At 48.4% G+C, this 13,285-nt stretch overlaps 1 protein-coding gene across 1 annotated transcript in view; it reads right to left on the bottom strand.

Annotated features, from left to right (window-relative positions):
• The window catches only part of MAL2 (mal, T cell differentiation protein 2), a 43,059-nt gene extending 36,134 nt beyond the window's left edge, over positions 1 to 6,925 (bottom strand). Inside the window, exon 1 of the mRNA XM_088450189.1 lies at positions 6,639 to 6,925. Coding sequence (XP_088306315.1) covers positions 6,639 to 6,770 — 132 coding nt within the window. The 5' untranslated portion in view covers positions 6,771 to 6,925. The remainder of the gene's footprint in view (positions 1 to 6,638) is intronic.
• Positions 6,926 to 13,285: the final 6,360 nt, after the last annotated feature.

The following is a 13,285-nucleotide window of genomic DNA, read 5'->3' as shown; positions in this document are numbered from 1 at the left end:
TGAGATGGAGAGCAGCTCTTACTGCAGTAGTATCATAATCTGCATGTTATGGGGCATATTTATAAAAAAGTGCAGTATGCCCCCAAAGATATCTTATTGCTGCATATCATTTTTCAGGGGTTGCATCAAGGTATAGGTTGAGTCTCCCATATCCAAAATGCTTGGGACCAGGGGTATTTTGGATAACGGAATATTCCGTATTTTGGAATATTTGCATATCATAATGAGATATCTTGGGAATAGGACCCAAATATACACACTGAATGCAGTTATGTGTTATATATAGCTTATATAGACAGCCTGCAGGTCATTTTATACCATATATTCAATAATTCTGTGATTCAAACAAAGTTTGTGTACAGAAATTAAATTAATTTATGTTTCATGTACACCTTATACACACAGCCTGAAGGTAATTTTATACTATATTTTTAATAATTCTGTTCCTTAGACAAAAGTTTGTGTACATTGAACCATCAAAACTCAAAAGGTTTCATTATCTCAGTCATGCCAAAATGATTCCGTATTTTGGAATATTTGGATATGGGAGACTCAACCTGTACAGATGAAGGGATACAGGCTCCAATAAGAGCCTGTCCTGGCGATCAGCAAGAAGCAAACTGATCGCTCACGCGATCTTGTCGGTGCCCGTGTCCAGGCGTTCAGCAAGAGGAACAGTAATCCGTGTTCTGTGTATGCGTGGCCATCTGGCTGCGTAGTGCACACAATTTGAGAGGAGCATCGTGAACGGTCTAACCCATTGGAGAGGGATTGCAAGGTCCCGTCCCGGCAGAGCCGCTCTGTTGAGGATAGCGGGCAAATGCCATCTGAACATAGCATTTGTTAAAGTAATCAAGTTCCGAAACTTGCTACATACTGTGCCCAGGTGGGTCCTGCGAGCACTGGCGACTGGAATCTCCGATATCTTTTGCTTTCTATCTGCAGTTTCCACATGGTCTAAGGGCAGAATTAGTTGGTAAATATGCCCCTATGGGGGAGATTTATCAAAGTTTGGAGAGAAAGTAGAGAGCGATAAAATATCAACCAATCAGCTCCTGACTGTCATTTTTCAAACACAGCCTGTAACATGACAGTTAGGCAACATATTTACTAAAGTGCATAGCAACCAGATTCTAGCTATTATCTTCGAGAAGGTTCTAGTTAAATGAAACGTTAAACCTGATTGGTTGCTATGGGCAACAACTCCACTGCTAAAAACAGACACTTTAGTAAATCCTTTACATGCCGATGTCGATTACCTATTCTTATTGCTCCTGGTTGCCGCAATTACAAATTGCTTCTGTTCACATCTGTGTCGGAAGGGAATCACCAGGCTGGGGGTTGCCAAGAGAGGGTGACTACTACCAGGATGGCACACTAGAATTACAGTCCCACTGGGAAAAACACATTAGAAGTATATAGAGATACATTTCACACCACAGTCTTCCCATGTCAGGTATATAGGCTCTGACAACGCGCAGCGCTGTTGGGAGACCCCGCTCCTATATAAGACTCAGGGGTCGATAGATCATTGGTGGCACTGGGGCCACGTATAACAATTTCTCATCAAAGCACATTGTAATACTAAGAAATGATCTTTCGCCAGTCTTTAACAAATAAAAAATTACCAGGACACCAGCTGAACGAAACAGCCATTGGGGCATATTTCCTAAAGTGCGGGCTTATAGAAGTGTAGATGTTGCCCATAGCAACCGTCAGATTCTAGCTACTATCCTCTCGAAGGTGCTAGATAAATGATAAGTAGAATCTGATTGGTTGCTATAGGCAACATCTCCACGTCTAAAAACCCACACTTTAGGAAATATACCCCGCCATAGAATGGAGACTGCAGAGAGGATCACTAGACCCCGCTCTAATGATGCCTTCCCCACAGAATGGAGATGGCGTCAGTTATCAGAGCCAAAGCTTGGCAGATTTGCCCAGCCCACTGTCCCCATTAGGAGTAATGGGAACCACGGTCTGCAGCATTAGCTTTCTTGACGCAGGGGATAGCTTTGGCTTTTCTTAAAATGCCCTGATACCCAAACTATACAGAAAGAAACAGCTGTTCCCGCATGGTTTCAGCACTTTAAAACGACCCCTAGGTCTGTTGTTCATCGATTGTCTATTCCCCATTCTCACATCATTGCACTGCCCTGGCAACATCCGTCATGGGCCTCATCAGCATAATCACACAAATAGACAGGTCACTGCCACCCACAAGGCCAGCATACTTGTCTGCTGAAACACTATGTGCTGCTGTGGACACCGCAATGGTCTGATAGGTCAACCTCTAGCCAAATCTACTGCTCAAACATACAGTAGATTACGAATGATAAGATGTCCTGGGCACCGTCACACAATGAGTGAATAAGCCAGCCTACTACCCTATAACTGCAAGTCCCAGCTGGTTGGTAATAGGATAGAGAATGGTGCTAATTATCTGTGTGTTGTCACATATACTATGCTATAGCTCCGCCTTACTACAAGGTTGACATCCTCTACAACTAGCTAAGCTGCCTTTTCTCTCTACCTTCAGTAACTGACTTGCCGCTGACAAGCAGGATTTAGCTTAGACGTATTGGTGCCCTGCCCTAGGAGGCTGGCTCAATCCAGGTTCTCACAGACAGTGTCTCACTGGCCAAGATTCTTTGTATTCAACAATATCAACAGCAAAACAGGTTATCACCACGGCACCGTCGTAAACAGAGTCTATAACTAAAGCCCTACAGTAAGTCGGTGACATTTCCCATGCATTTTTTTCATTCCGGAAATGTTAAAAATTGCTTTTGGCGTCTCCAGCACAAGTAGAAACATTGCCGTTTTGGTGTAACCACAAATAGCATTGTTATAGCACAGATAATTCTGAGTAATGTAAAGGATTAACGCCATAGCAAAGCCACGGATCATGTATGTTCATGCACTTAAACGTGTATAATCCTGCCAAATGCTTGTGGCCTGTCGGAGATGTGATTTTATAAGCCTTTGCGAGCGCCACCAGTGTACAAGTTGCCCTTTTGTGGCGATTGCTACAAGGCATATTTGCCTACTTTCCTGGAATGTCTGGGAAATTCCAGAATTGGAAGGGGGGAGAGACATCCCTAACTCCATAGAGATCAGTCTCCCAGAGAGCGCGTTCCTGGCGCAAGGTGGGCAGGGACATGCATTAAATACAACCATGAAGCCCCACCCACTTAATCAAACCCCTTATGGCTGCATCGCTAAGATGTGCATCATTACCAGTCGGGTATGGTAGAACTGAACCCGCTTGGTGATGCAATTTGCATCGTCAAGCCCTGCCCGACTTCTCATCGCTCAGCGCAAGGTAAGAGAAGAAGGAATGTATACAGTAACGCCATGTCTGGGCCTGCCTATGTGATATATTATAGAGGAGCCATCACCGCCATAAAGGAGGGAACATCGGAGCTAATGTTCAACCTAATAATGTATCCTCTATACACCATTAGTGCAGCCATCATATCCACACAGAGTATGCCACCTGGCGTGGATGAGGTCAATGCGGGTCCACTAAATTAACAATGTAAATGGATAGTAATATTTTATTCAGCGACGAATTCTACACCATGGAATGTATGTATCTTAAATATAAGTAGAGTAAGCTCCTGTCTAAAATCACCCACAGTAACAACAGTTTCTTTAAAAGTATGAGGGCAATATACACTTCTCCATAGAGTTTAGCTGAACCTCTCTGCAAATCCACATTCTGGCTCCACATAGCCTCCAGAATTCAGATCAAGATACGCAACCTCAAACCCACTTAGATTTGGCTCTGACAGGCACCTCATCTCTGGTATCTACCTCTCAATTACACCTTCTAGACATTTCCTCACTTATGAAAATTCCCTATCCGACCAGACCTCAACCTTTAACTTTTTAAGTGCTCCCCCAAAAACCCACCTCATCTATAGCCTATTCAACAACCACCCAAGGGCTCCTCACACAACCAACCTCTTCTCTATAGCATATTCAGCCACCACCTGAGTGCTCCTCACACAACCCACCTCTTCTCTATAGCCTATCCAGCCACTGAGTGCTCCTCCATAACCAACCTCTTCTATATAGCCTATCCAGCCACCGAGTGCTCCTCCACAACCCAACTCTTCTCTATAGCATATCCAGAAACCACCCGAGTGCTCCTCACGCAACCCATCTCTTCTCTATAGCTTATCCAGCCACCACCCGAGTGCTCCTCACACACCCCACCTCTTCTCTATAGCCTATCCAGCCACCACCCTGGTGCTCCTCACACACCCCACCTCTTCTCTATAGCCTATCCGGGCACCACCCAAGTGTTCCACCTTGACCCACCTCTTCTCTATAGCCTGTCCAGCCACCACCTGAGTGTTTCCCCACAAACCACCTCTTCTCCACATCCCCTGGCCAGATGACGTCATGATGTCATGCTGCAGTGGTGGGCCACCAGCTCTGGGTAGTACAGCTCTTGTAGGACACTCAGGAAGGCCGTGCAGGCTACAAAGAACGCTCCAGGCGGCACTGCTGCAACAATCCTGGCTGCAGGGTGCCAGAAGAAAGGGCCGTGTGGCATCGATGGTACCGCCCACAGAGCCACCGCTTGCATATCCATAGTTACTGCCCTGGGTGCTGCTTGAAATTTGAGGGGTGTGGTTGAATATGTCAATGTTCAGAATGTCTACACCAGAATGTCGATATGAATGGGAGAGTAACATTGCGAATGTCGACCATGTGGATTTTCGATGCAGAGATATGCCTCATACTAACCCTAATCGCAGTCTATGACCAAAATAGTCCAAAAATCATCTGTCGACATTATGATACTTTCTATATATTGAATGTTGACATTCTGACTGAACACCGATTTTGAGCAGCCTTACAGATAATAAACCAGGGCGACAATTTACAAATCAATATATTTTTCTTTTGCGGTAAAAGGGAGATGTCATGCTTGTGAGCTCTGTAAGATGAGCTTAAAAGTCCAATTGTTCCGCCAATTTCTCAGAATATGTGACCAGTAGTTCCCGCATTCTATTAAGGATATTAGATTACATTTTAGCTAAGCAGTTTGGCTGTTTTAAAATACATTAAGCAATAAAATATGTAGTTAATGACATTTCCATGTGTACACCCATGTATTTCTACAAAGAAAACTCCCTGAAAATAAAACAAAGCAATCTAAAGGCCCATACAGACTAGACCATTTTTTTACGATGTGGGCAATTCAGACACATCGGAACAACAAATCGTTCAAATCGTCAAGTGTGTACGTCCCACCGCGGCGTCCGTTGCATCTTCAGATCTTCCCTACATGCAGTTCAATCTGACAATCTTGTTAATGATCCCCCTCAAATCTTGCAGTGTGTACGCTCTACCGGACGACCAGGTGATACGGTTACATTATATAGTTAACGATCTAACCACCAAACGATGCAAGATATATCGTTCGGTCGTTTGGAAGACTGAACAGCGTGTATGCACTATATCGTTTGTCTGGGAGTTCAAGGGAAATCTAGGCGACCATCGGATCGTTTGCAAGTCGTCTAGTGTGTACCCAGCATTAAATACATCTACTGCCTGTAAACACGAACAGAAGGTGCTTTAAAGGGTTATAAAGGGAGTAACCTGATCCACCCTGAGGTGTGATATGAATATTATAACCTGGTGAACTTTATTCTGATGTTTACAGTATGCGGGTGGCTCCCAGTACGCACTTCAGATATCTGATGAAAAATACAGCAGACTATTAAATGCAAAGCCTCAGCCACTGCCGCCCCACGTAAAGCACATTTACACCAAACATACGGATCCACTGTTCCAAAATAAATAACCTGCACCTTTCTTTTCACACCCCAACCACCAGTGCACAATGCATCTATGACATACAATCTCTCTGTATGGTAGATTGCATGGATTATGGAACAAACAATATAATAAATGCTAAATTTCAACAGAATATTGAAAAAATAAAAATAAACACTGAAAATGTTTTCAAGGCAAACGGCTACTAGTATCAGATGCATGGAATGGTCGCCCAGCCAAGGTGACAGTAAATGTTTTATATGAGCTAATTTTAAGAATAGCATAAAACAAAAGCCTGGTAAATGTGACCTGTGACTGCTGAGGCACGCCCTGAGTTCTCATATATATCCATTGCAATAAGTACATGTATATTAATAATGATGACAATTATTACAGGAGGGAAAACAAAGCTTAAGGCCACCATACATCACCAATTGATTGCAGCAATTGTGCAATTTGCAATCGCTTGTGTATAAAAAATTCTCTTTTTCAATCGATTGCAGATTTGCCACAATCGATTGTGTATAAAAATCTTTTCCTTTTTCAATCAATTGCTGATGTATGGGGGCCTTTATTTGCAATATCAATTGTCAGCTGCTCTGGAGCTACAAATCCCAGCATCACCCAAAAGCAACAGGTTGCCTGGTCTAGGGCAGCAGGATTTATGCACTAGATAGAATGAGCGTGTGTGCAATAACAGCAGACCCATAAATACACAGCACAGATTCTATGCTAGGTGGAGGCTGTAGGAATAGGCGCCCCCCAGGAGGCATGTAGCATGGCAGAGTGCTGTGTGCCTGGCTCCGGGCATAGTGACCCGCTGCTGCAGGGGTGGTACTCACTAGTTCCAGGCAGATAAAGGCTCCGGAGTACGTCCTAAGCACCTCTGGCCCGGTGGGCAAGCTGACAGAGGCGTAGGTAGGGTAGGAGACGGTGGCGGGGCTGGGGACCGGGGGGACTCCCTGCTCGGCCATGCTCGCGCCGTGTGACCCGGAGAGGCTGCAGCCCAGCGCACAATGTGATGCTGCGGGATTACCTGGCCAGGCACACCTGGGAGCCGTCACCTGACCCCCGCCGGCAGGTAACAGCCCCGCCCTGCAGGTCTGTGCTGGTGGTGACAGGAGGGGAGGGGCAGGAGGAGAAAGAGGGGGCTGGTAGTAGAGGTGTCTGGAGGGGGGCAGGATTAGTGGTGGCTGGAGGACACGGGAGCAGGAGAGCTGACTGGAGGAGAGGGGTGGCAGGAGAGGTAACAGTAGGAGGGGGGGCAGGAGAGGTGACGGGAGAGGTGACAGGAGGAGAGGGAGCAGGAGGAAAGGGGCAGGAGAGGTGACAGAAGTGGGGTGCAGCATGAGGAAAAGGGGGGGGGCAGGAGAGGTGACAGAAGGAGGGGGGGCAGGAGAGGTGACTGGAAGGGGGGCGGGAGCAGTGACAGAAGGAGAGGTGACTGGAGGGGGTGGCAGGGGGAGGGGGGGACTGGAGAGGGGGAGCAGGAGGAGATGGGTGCAAGAGGGGTGACTGGAGGGGGTGGCAAGGGGAGGGGGAGCGGGTGACTGGAGAAGGAGCAGGAGGAGGGGGGCAGTAGAGGTGACAGGAAGAGAGGTGACTGGAGGGGGTGGCCGGGGGAGGGGGGGCTGGAGAGGTGACTGGAGGGGGTGGCAGGAGAGGTGACTGGAGGGGGGGACAGGAGAGGTGGCAGGGAGAGGGGGGGGCTGGAGAGGTGACTGGAGGGGGGAACAGGAGAGGTGACTGGAGGCGGTGGCAGGGGGAAGGGGGGCGGGAGGTGACAGGAGGAAAGAGGGGCAGGAGAGGTGACAGAAGTGGGGTGCAGCATGAGGAAAACGGGGGGGGCAGGAGAGGTGACAGGAGGAGAGGGGGGCAGGAGAGGTGACAGGAGGAGAGGGGGGCAGGAGAGGTGACTGGAGGGGGTGGCAGGAGAGGTGACAGATGGAGGGGTGGCAGGAGAGGTGACTGGAAGGGGGGCGGGAGCGGTGACAGAAGGAGGGGGGTAGGAGAGGTGACAGAAGGAGGGGGGTAGGAGAGGTGACAGCCGCTCTCACACAGGACACCATCTTCAGATGGAGAAACTGCACATACCATGGGGTACAAATTTCAGTGGTGCATCCGATTTCCACAGGCGCAAGACGCTGCAAGAGAGTATCTTAGTTTTGAAGGAATCGGCTGCGGCATTAGCATAAAGGCGCAGATGTGGCTGTGACAAAAGACGCAGCATCTGCATGCGACTCAGAATCAGGCCTATTGTCTGCAATACGTGACCCAGCACACTTAAGGTGCCCACACACATAGCGATATTTTACACGATCTGGCCGATTCCGACGAATCGTGACGACAGATCGTGTAAAATATGGCCAAATCGTGAGGAAATCGTGAGTCCTAACTCACGATCACGATGCGATGCGCGTCCCCGCTGGTCGCACATCGCATCGTCAGATCTGCCGTGCAGTAGGGCAGTTCTGACAATCTGGGACAAAATGCACTGGGAAAAAAAAAAAAGTTAAGAAGCGCGATAGATCTTATGCTTTTTACTCCAAATCGTGTGTAGGAGCTGCCGGGGAGCTGCCGGGGGAGAGTTCAGGGGAAATCGCACACATCGTGGGATCGTGTGCAGATCGGTATGTGTGTGGGCACCTTAAGATGATGGAGCAGCCATAGTGCAGGAAGCTTTTGCAGAAAGTGTCGCTGACAGCTTGCTGTATCCCTTCTGCTCCACCGGAGGTTCCTGTCCTGCCTGAGCTCGCCTTAAGACACCTGCGTTATGGTTTGACAGGTGTACCACTCAGACTCCCCACCTGTTACTGTAATTCAAGCTGCAATATATACTTGATGCAGTGAATGAAGTACAAACCCAAAACAATCATTGCTAATTACCATTGTGTATGTATACATTGGTGTTTACGTACACATTAAATCGTTGTAAGTGCCGCCATAAAGTCACTGTAAGAACATATACTGTGTGGCTAGACACATTTACAGTGTGTTACAGCAGTGACATATATGTGGGATTATTGCACACAATGGGCCTGATTCAGAGCCACTCGTAAGCGGCAGTTCGTTCGCTCCGAGCGATGTTTGGCCAACTGCTCATGCGTACGGATCGTTATACGCATGCGCTAACCAGTCAGTGCGGCCGAAATTCATGTGCTCGCAAAATAGCGAATGCCTGCTATTTTGAGTGACAGAAAGAGGCGTATGTGGGTGGTAACAGGGGAAGGTGCTTGAAAATGGGGAGTGGAAATCAGAACGCAGGCGTGCTTAAAGGTCAAAACGGGCGTTTTATGGGTGTGCATATTTAAAACAGCAGCGTCATTGACCACGTCACTGCTCGCAAAACTGCTCGCAAAATTGTGGTAGCAAACACCAACCCCAAGAAAAGCGAGCAGTTCATAACCATGTCGATGTACTCGATTAATCTAATAAATAGTGGACATGACGTAGGATGCGAGCGGCCAGGGGGCGTATCTTTCCAAAAAACGAACGCAAGTTTTGTTTGCTCGTTCAGACACAGAGGCGTGAACAGACCGCAAACAGCGAACGGTTCATTTGAATAGCCACCCCTTGTTTTAGAACGAACGACCGCAAATAGCGAGTGGCTCTGATTGAGGGCCAATGGCTGCTAATCTGGGCATAAATCTGCCTATAGCTAACATCCACTCTTTCTCATTATTGTCTACTCTCCTGGAACGAGTGGAAGGGCTCCTGAAAATTTGGTAACACTCCCAGCCGCCCGGAAAGGTGGGCAAGTCTCCCGCAGGATGGAGCCACTGGTCGCAGCTGCTAGGGAGGCCAATCCTGGGTGGTTTTTTCATTCCCAGGTTTCCCTGGATTGATTTAGTCAATGGGGCGGGTCGGCATGGTGCTGCGCAGTGTGACCTCTGACGTCACGCTGCGCACAGCCAGGCATGGTCTGGGCGAGGGTTGCAGGTACTCAGGGCTGGCCGGCATAAAAAATACTAAATAGAGCATGTGAGCATTAGTCCCGAAATCCCAGGATTGGCCTTCCTAGCGGCCGCCCAATTCCTGAGTGAAGTGGGTGGAACAGGCGACTGATGACGCAACTTGCATTGAATCACATCGTGGCTCCGCCCCCCACTTCACAATGGTGGCATTGTATCACGAGAAACGTGGCTACGATGATGCCGGGCGTGCCCCAAACACGCCTTTGTCACTCCTCCCTGCATTACCAACCTGATTGCCCCCAAAAGGTCAGCAAGCATGCTCTTTCTGCATATTTTTTATAATAATAATTAAAATAACAAGTAGACTAAAAACAAATATGATTTTTAATTATTTTTTTACAATAAACCCCACAACATGGGCATTTTGTCGTTGTTGCTTCAGCATTAATTCTCCTCTCCAAAAGAGCATAAGGCAGAATTCTATACGTAGGTTTTCATAACATAATCTGCACATGAAAATGGTAATGCGTTTTATGTATGTCTTTATTTTTATTGCTTATTTTCACCACCTCTAGACAATTGCTTACAATGTGTAGGCTTAATGTAGTAGCCCAACAAGGCTTGCACGTTTTAAACTAGAACACTTACCACATTAAAGGCCTCCTGACGCAGAGGTGCACGCAGTCTCTTCCACGCCGGCGATAATATGCAAATGCTACTTTCAGCCTATCCCTTGTGTACTAGCATGCGCCAGAATGTGCAAGCCCTAAGGGTGCCCACTTTCACCGCCCGTGCATGCTGCAACACCGCTGGTGGATCAGAACAGTAGTGTGCACCATCAGCACACTTACACCAGCCCTGGTGCAGTGTCTCCGTCTGAACATGGCGTCCGTGGGTGCAGCTCTGCGTCTGAGAACGCAGCCACCATCGCGGACATGCTCGCAAAACACCCATAACACGCCCACACAACAGATATTTCTGTGTGCACATTCAGGCCACCTCTCAGTCACCAGCCAGTAACGCCTGTGACTTTGCCTCGCCATGGCTGATACCAGCGGTCACGTACGTAGCAGCGCATTTGCGCATACACACGGTGTAGGATTTTTCAGAATATTTTGAGCCTGCGCAGTAGCGAGTAATCACTGCGTGCACCTCTATGTCAGGCACTGAGAGTGCGATACAGAGGTGGAAGCAGCCGCAACCACTTCTATTGGAGGTGGCCCGTCTGTGCCTTTATGCAAATGCAGCTACAAACTCCTGGTGTGCATCCGTACGTCCTCGTGCAAATTCTGCTAATTGACGGCATTGCAGGATCTCACTTAGAAAGTCATAAGCACGCCCACTTTGTTTTTGCGAGCGATCACTGTGTATAGACGCCCTTTAGCTTATGTAGAGACGCCCACTAGCGCACGTCGTCACCAGGAAGTGTATTAAAACATTGGTACATCGAGGACAATCGGAAGCATTCGCAGCACTTGTGGTTGCCTTTACCCTACCGCAAGCACTGCGAGGACTTCAGTGTAAAAAACAGGCAGGTGACGTGTACTATGATGCTGGCTGTAAATTAAGCACGTCCCTGAAACAGTGTTGAAACACCTGCGTTCGCACCTCCACTTCCCCGTTATTAGAGTCCTGCCCCTGTTACCACCCACAAACGGCCTCTCCTGTCACTCATTACACTGGGCTGTCTTTGGCAAGTGAGCGGATTCCGATCGCTCTGAGTAGTTCGTGCGCGCGCAAAATGCATCGTGCGCATGCGCGGCCACTTACCATTGGCCGCGTACGAGCGAGCGGCCGCTTGCAAGCGGGTCTGAATCAAGTCCACTGTGAGGGAGCCGGCACTTCTCACAGGCAGGGCAGTTTCTAGCCAATCTGGCTCCCAGTGCGAGAATTCAAAATGCGCCCCCCCCTCCCATTATAATATTTACTTCTCTGAACCATGTAATCAGTGACATCACTAGTAATGCAATCATATTTTAAGTGCAAGTCATTGAGGTGTGGAAAGGGCAAAGCCGTGCGCGCTGCTGGAAAGGGGGCATGATAAACCAGGAGAGGGTGTGTCCTCGTGACGTGTCCCCAATTTGTCACTTTTGAGGGTAGGGAAACTGAGGTGGAGTTACAAGGAGGGTGAAGGCAGAGACACTGAGGTGAAGTTACAGGGGCGGTGAGAGCGGTTAGATGTTAAAGGGAGGGAGAGGGAAGGGGAACTGAGGGGTACTCACTGGGACGTACCTGCCCCACATAATTGAACCAATTTTTTAACATATTAGAGAAATAAAACTGTCAATGTTAGTATTGGCCATACTGTGCTCTTTAAATGCCTCCAAGTGCCTGATTATTCATTGTCAAAGGTGTACGAGAGGTTCGGTACTTTGTCCAAGCATTGCTAACTTAAAAAATATATATATTTTTTCCCCCACCCTCTCCCATAATCATGAGCATGCGAGGGGAAAAATGCATTTTGCTGTAAAACGTGTCCGTGAGTTTGGAGCTGAATCACTACATTCCGTTCCAAATACACCTTACACCTTACCTGTACGGTGGTTTCTCTGTAACGTGGAACCTCTGAAAAAACTCCATATGCCCTCCCTGGGCATATGGTGTCTCTTTAGTTGGTATTCACTATTCATTTAGTAGATCACATGGTCCAGAAGATGCCTGTTTGTGTAGAAATATAACCAATGTCATCAAAATATAACAGAGGTTCAACCAGACTCCTGCCCCGTGTATCCCCACCAGCCCCTTGTGTCTCTCCAACCTCCGTTCTTTACAGACTCCTGCCCGTGTATCCCCACCAGCCCCTTGTGTCTCTCCAACCTCCGTTCTTTACAGACTCCTGCCCGTGTATCCCCACCAGCCCCTTGTGTCTCTCCAACCTCCGTTCTTTACAGGCTCGTGCCCCGTGTATCCCCACCAGCCCCTTGTGTCTCTCCAACCTCCTTTCTTTACAGGCTCCTGCCCCATGTATCCCCACCAGCCCCTTGTGTCTCTCCAACCTCCTTTCTTTACAGGCTCCTGCCCCGTGTATCCCCACCAGCCCCTTGTGTCTCTCCAACCTCCTTTCTTTACAGGCTCGTGCCCCGTTCCTCCAGCTTCCTGTCTTTCAGCTTCAACTCCTCGTGTCCCTCAGCCTCCCCGTGTGACAGACCTCGTTCGACAATCAGCCAGACCCCCACCGTGTCATTCAGCTAGACCCTCCCCCTGATTGTCAATCAGCCAGACCTTCCCCTCATTTGTCAATCAGCCAGACCCTCCCCCATTTGTCAATCAGCCAGACCCTCCCCAATTTGTCAATCAGCCAGACCCTCCTCCCATTTGTCAATCAGCCAGACCTTCCCCCCTTTGTCAATCAGCCAGACCCTCCCCCATTTGTCAATCAGCCAGACCCTCCCCCATTTGTCAATCAGCCAGACCCCCTCCCTGTTTGTCAATCAGCCAAACCCCCGTCATTCAGCCAGACCCTCCCAATTTTTTAATCAGCCAGACCTCTCCCTCCATTTGTCAATAAGCCAGACCCTCCCCCTATTTGTCAATCAGCCAGACCCCCTCCTGTTTCTCTTATCATGTGTCTGCAG

This window comes from Taudactylus pleione, unplaced genomic scaffold, assembly GCF_031769625.1.
Source record: "Taudactylus pleione unplaced genomic scaffold, aTauple2 ptg000510l, whole genome shotgun sequence".
Taxonomy (NCBI): Eukaryota; Metazoa; Chordata; class Amphibia; order Anura; family Myobatrachidae; genus Taudactylus; species Taudactylus pleione.
The sequence above is the reverse complement of the archived record's forward strand: the minus strand, read 5'-3'. Positions and strand labels throughout refer to the sequence as shown.